Raw genomic sequence first — 6,009 nt, 5'->3', positions numbered from 1 at the left:
ACATGGCGCTGTCCTTGTGGGTTTGTGTTGATATCTGCTCCCCTTTTAAGGACAATAGTCATATTGAGCAGGGCCCGCCCATCCTAACAACCTCATTTTAATTTGATTATCTCTGTAAATACCCTATTTCCAAATTAAGATCCCATTTTGAGGTACTGGGGGTTGGAACTTCAACATAACTTGTCTTGAGGACACAGTTCAACCCGTAACACCTCTCCCAACACCCCTCCCCCATATTCCATTGCTGATTGAATGGAACCTTCATTTCCCAGGCCTCTCATCTCCAGGCCACTCCTTTATCTCTTCACCAGCTGGTATGGTGGCCAGAATTGCCTGGACCAGGCAAGGCTAGATGCCACAGGCCCATCACAGATGTCCCGGCTGCCAAGGAGGTTGCATTGGATCTCCTCCATTAACTTCTGGAAGGTGGTGGGGGAGGCCAGGCTGTATAAACCAGGGGGACTGCTTGGAAGATGTGCAACAAATGCCTGAACCACTGGTGCTTTGGGATGTCAACTCGAGCATCAAGGACGTACTGGCGTAGTTAGGAAGCAGGAGCACTAACCAGAGGCCCCCTCTTGGGAAGCTGTGGTGGAGATGGAAAGTAGGTGGTGGGGAGTGGCGAACATTTGGGAACAGAATGTGGCTTGGATTGGAGAACAGGTTGGGGGAGCGGGGAGGGAGGGGGATTAGGCCTGGGGGAAGGGTGGTGAGGCCAAACAGAGGCCCAGAGGGGAAGAACAGGCCCCATGGGGGAAACGAGGCTGTTTTCAAACACACAAAGTCTGGTAGATAGTTAAGTCCAGAGCTCAGGAGAGAGGCAGGACCTTAAAACAAGTTTTCAGACACCTGAGTGGACTAGATTCCCTTGGGAAAGCCAGCAGGAGTGGAGACTCTACAACACTCTAGTCACTGCCCAAACCCTGGGAAAAAAACTATTCAGAGTTGGAGGGAGAGAAGTGAGAATGAGGAGTCTGAGAAGGGTCCCAGAGGCAAGGAGAGGAGAGAAAGGTCCTCCTGAGACCACGGCGGTGAGGGAAGGTCATAGGCACCAGCTCTGGCAGAGGCCACGGGGGATGGTTCCTTAACACGAGCAAATTGTGTCCTGAGCTGGTTCTGCTCCGGTCAGAAGGAAGCTGCACACGCACCTCTGTCACCTTTTAACTGTTTATTGTATAATATAAAACTACAAAAGTAAGACTGCTCATTTCCATGTACATTTCATCTGTCCAGTTGTTTCGATTACAGCCCAAACCTACATGTGAATGCAGCCATCTGGGTTCCGATGTAACGTCTGTAATATTGCATAGGAAAGGCACAGCTCTCAGGTCTGTGGGGGAAAGGTTACACTTCCTCTTTAGACAAAATCCTCCTTAAAAACTATGCACCAAATGTCACTATGTACATCGGTTCCAAAATCTTGGTTGTTTGCTTGTATGGACTGCACTTCTCTTCCAAACTTATTATCCCCAAAAGATGTCCAAGATTTTTATTGGCTTTGTCTGCAATAGCATTTGATCCTGGCTAATTTTCAAGAAACATTTCGACTCATTCTTAGAAGCACTGAAGACAATGGTACACAAGCAGGAACATACACCTCGCCATTCACCGGCAATTACAGGAAGTTAACCATTTACAGCCAGAATAGGTCCAATATGCTCTTTTCAGTATTTTCATAAAATGTAGGAAGGCCCAATTTGTAACAGCAAGGTTTTTAAATTAAGACAATTCATGGAAAATATCAATCACTACACTAGGTAGAGTCTTTTTTTTTTTTTTTTAACATCTGTCATTTAAGAAGGCTGCCCAACGGTATTCATAATTCATTGTTTACCACAAAGGTGGTTAATAAATTTAAGCTTTAAAAACAATCTGTAAGTTGATACTTTGGCTCTTTGGAGCTTATTTATGTAAGAAATTTTCCTTGATTGACCTCAGGGCAGTTGGGACACGCCAAGGGGCTATGGCAATAAAAAGCTCAATTGATAAAGACACTCGAGGTGTAGAGGAGGCTCTGGCTAGTTCTCACCTTGTGGTGTGAACAAGGGTGTCGGTGTGGTTGCCCCTTCTGTTGGAGAGAGAAAGTGCTACTAAAAAACATTTAAAAAGATCAACCCTTTGATGCTTGATTTTCTTTAAAAATTTGGAGGTATTGAAACATCCCTCACCCATACCTTTTGCATATTTCAAATAGACCCACATTGGAGAAGAGAGTACAAATGAATGTGGACTGGGCAAATGATGAGACGACCCGGGGGTCTGGCTCGGACCCCCGTTAATACAGATTGACATTCCTACCAGAGAATACATTCCTACCATACATTCTGCACATGTTACGATCCAGATGTTGTTAGAGCTCCACAGTAAAATAAATATATTTACACAGAAAAAAAGGAATAAATAACTTATGGAAAAAAAATCACTTCAAATTCAAAGCTCTTAATATTCTGCTCTCATCTTGTCACTTCATTGCACATCACTGTCCATGGGTGTCCTCTCCCAGTCACACCCAGCATGTCTTTCTCACGAAGGCACCTCGAACTGCCTGCCTGACTCTGAATGCCACGCGATGTCCTCTGCACGGGGGAGGCACGCCCAGTCCGCACTCAGACTGGGACGTGCAGATCGCACACGGCTCACAGTCTTCCCTGCTGGGACATCGCTTTGGGAACACTTGATGGTTTTGTTCTTTTTAAACCGCTCCACTCATTTCCCAGGTCTTCCTCAGAAGACCGTGAATATCGAGCGTTTATGGCAAGGGTGTCCAGAGCTGACAAGCATTTGCCTGATGTTGGGGTGGTTTTTTTTGTTTGTTTGTTTTGATTTTCAAGACCAGCCTTACAAATACTAGAGTCCGAGACCACGTTCGGGCAACACTTCACTGTGCTTATTTGAACTGTTGCCCAACATATGGGATTTGTTTAAACACACGATTTGCTAATCCAACCAAAGTACAGTTGTTCTAAGTTACTGTAAATCAGCTTTTAACAATGGCAAATCAACCGCCTTACCCTGTTATTGTTCGGAATAACCAACACTATTGTATATGTATACATATGTATACGTGTGCAGCATGTGGTGAGTTTACCAGGTCCTCCAGTTATCGAAAGCGTGGCATCTGGGCTGGCTTGTTCTCCACAGAAAAAGGAAGCTCTTAAAATGGACAGGCACAGCAACACTGGAAGCATTTACAACAACCCTCCCCTCACCTATATATGGTCCCTGGTCCCATCACAGGAAATGACACATCTGCAGCAGTACAAGGTGTCCTGGTGGAGGTTGCTTGTAGGAGAACAAGAGCAATTTGATCTGTTTCCCACTGCTCTCCTGAGTTGATAATTAGCCTTTAAAAACACATTCAAGTGGGGGAGGGGAGGGGAGGGGAAATAAATTAGAATGTAGATTTAATCATACCATACACGATGAATCTTTTGATTAGATGAGCAGTTCCTTCATCACAAATGTATTTGTTTTGCCATGTGCATTATAAAAATAAAACTATCTATGGCTTGTTTAAAGTGCCATCTTATAAAGCTGTCTTTTTTTAATTGGCCAGAAAGACTCAATTTTATCCATGGCAAGAAGTGAGCAGAATTGGTGACTGAATATTGACAAATGACTAACAACAAAGACAACAACAACAACACAAATCCCATAATTTAAAAATTCTTAAATAAATATAAAAGTTATTCCTAAAGAAGCCACCTGCATTTCAAAAATATAGGATGTAACCAGCGACAGTACCATTGGAAGAAAGAAACAACTGAAAGGAAAAGGCCATAAACAATGTCGGCAACAAGCATGATACATTGCAAACATTTCAAAATTAAATGTACACCGTTAGGAATAAAAAGCTACTTCTCAAGTGTCCTGGTTTGGGGGTAGGGGGTAAGGGGTGGAGGTGGCAAGGGGAGGAGGAGGAGGAGGAGGAGGAACATGCATAGAAAGTCCTGTGTATTTGGGTAAAACAGCCTTGTGAAGTGTAGTTAAAGCAGTTGATTCAAGAAAGCAACCAGATTGGAAGCTGTGACATAATGGGACCAACTCCTGGTTCAAGGGCCAGGGCTGTTTCAAGAGTGCATCCGGGGCTGGGCCGAGGTGGGCCGAGGTGGGCCGAGCTCACGGTGGTGATCATGAAGATACCATTTTCAGCATTTAGCAACAGAGGGAAGGGAAGCTGGAAAAGACAACTAGGCAACATGATGGACGCCTTCTGGGGGAGATTTTTTTCTCTAGGAGCCCTAAGCATTGCAAAAGGGTTTAGTTCCAAGTAGAGGTTGGTTGCTTTTCATAAAATTTTGTTCACATGTAAAATTTCAGGTCATCATAAAAATTATGCCAAAAAGGAAAGATTTGGGTTTTTTTTTAAAAAAAAAAAATAAAAACAATTAAAAGCGCAAACTTGGCATAAATACAGTGAGTATTCGGTAGTCTTCCCCCTCAAGAGAGGGAGCTAGAGAGAACCATCACTTAAACCCCGAGCTCCATGGCCACCTCCCGCCAACTGCTTAATGCAAGTTTGATGAGCAGATGTGGCTCTGGCTTTGGAAGTCACAGTGCTGGCAGGTGTTCATGCCAGGAGGCCGGTGCTTGTGAAATTTGGGTGTGATATCGCCTGGCCCTTTCTTAAAGCGCTGTGTGTGTGTGTGTGTGTGTGTGTATGTGTGTGTGTGTGTGTGTGTGTGTGTCTGCATTTGGGGGACGTCAACTGCGGATTGATTTGATCCAATTTTCTCTTTGCACCAAACACATATAAAACATTACAATGCTATAAAAGTACAAGTGCAACTTGTACATCTGAAGTTTGCAGGAACTATGTGAGCAAATCCTATCAAAATAGCTATCTCATATGTATAAACAGCATTTGTTTTTAGAAAAACAATATCATAAACTGCAGAATCTGTACAAAAATATAAAATAAATTTGGGCAGCAGTTTCTAAACAGCCATGTAAATGCAACACTTACGAGGAGTTAATGCCTCTAAAAAGGCTGAATTGCCAAGTCAACCTATACAGGGCGAAAATGCCGGAAAAGGTACTGAGATTATCTAAATAATATATATATATATACTTTTTCTTTGTTTTACCTCTTGCAATAAAACTTATAGAAAAAATAGACAAATATGCACATGCAATTTACAGCTTTCCCATCTTATTCTTTGTGCTTCACTTGAACTGTTCATTTTTGCCATTCGACATAGCAACATTGTCTTCAAATGTATTCTTTCCTATTCCAGGGTAGTAGGTCTCTGAGGAACCACTCAAAAACGTGTATTGAAAGTGGTCATACTTGGATGAAGGCACTCCAACTCTGCTCAAAGCAAAAACTAGTGTGATCCTTTTGTAAAACGTTCTTTTTCTCTGAAAAAGGCAAGCAAGGGTGCATGCACAGTGCGGAGCGCTGTCGGGGCGCGGGGACACTCGCAGGGTCCGGGCGGGCACGGTCGCGGGGGGGTGGGGAGGGGGGGTCCCCGGGATTAGGACCCCACGAGCACCTCCATGATGTGGTCCAGCTCCGTGAGGTCCATTTTGAAAGGCTGACTCGGGGCGACGGGCTGGCTGCTGTAGGGGGCGAGGGTCTTGAGGAGGTCGTCCGCCGACACGGGGGCCATCTTCGAGGCTGTGCCCGAGGCGGAGGTGCAGGGGTCGAAATCATACATGGACGTGTCAATGTCGGCGAACAGGATGTCGTCCAGGGTCAGGTCCGTCAGAAACCCCGTGGACGTGGTGACCTCGAAATTCCCAGGCAGAGAGTCCATCAGTTTGGGGTCGTCGGGGCGGCCGTCGGGGAGCCCCTCGGGTTTCGGGGCGCTGGGCTCGCTGGCGCCCCCTTTGGAGCTGTCAGTGGCGGCCCCGGCGGCGGAGGTAGATGTGGGACAGAGCTCCTCGATCTCGTCCAAGGCGGAGGAGAAGCTGTCCTTCTCGGGCAGGAGGGCCGGGGAGGGGAGTCTGGTGGGGGCCGCGGGCAGCGGGGCGGCCGGGGAAGTGCAAAAAGTGTCGTCGTCGTCG

At 45.7% G+C, this 6,009-nt stretch overlaps 1 protein-coding gene across 1 annotated transcript in view; it reads right to left on the bottom strand.

The window, feature by feature from the left end:
* Nucleotides 1-1,153: 1,153 nt before the first annotated feature.
* SERTAD2 (SERTA domain containing 2) overlaps nt 1,154-6,009 on the bottom strand; it is a 21,858-nt gene continuing 17,002 nt past the window's right edge. The window contains exons 7-8 of the mRNA XM_014532003.1: nt 5,496-6,007; nt 1,154-3,344 (exon numbers count right to left, since the gene is read on the bottom strand). Coding sequence (XP_014387489.1) covers nt 3,210-3,344; nt 5,496-6,007 — 647 coding nt within the window. The 3' untranslated portion in view covers nt 1,154-3,209. The remainder of the gene's footprint in view (nt 3,345-5,495; nt 6,008-6,009) is intronic.

This window comes from Myotis brandtii, unplaced genomic scaffold (assembly GCF_000412655.1).
Source record: "Myotis brandtii unplaced genomic scaffold, ASM41265v1 scaffold84, whole genome shotgun sequence".
Taxonomy (NCBI): domain Eukaryota; kingdom Metazoa; phylum Chordata; class Mammalia; order Chiroptera; family Vespertilionidae; genus Myotis; species Myotis brandtii.
This window is presented reverse-complemented; position numbering and strand designations above follow the sequence as displayed.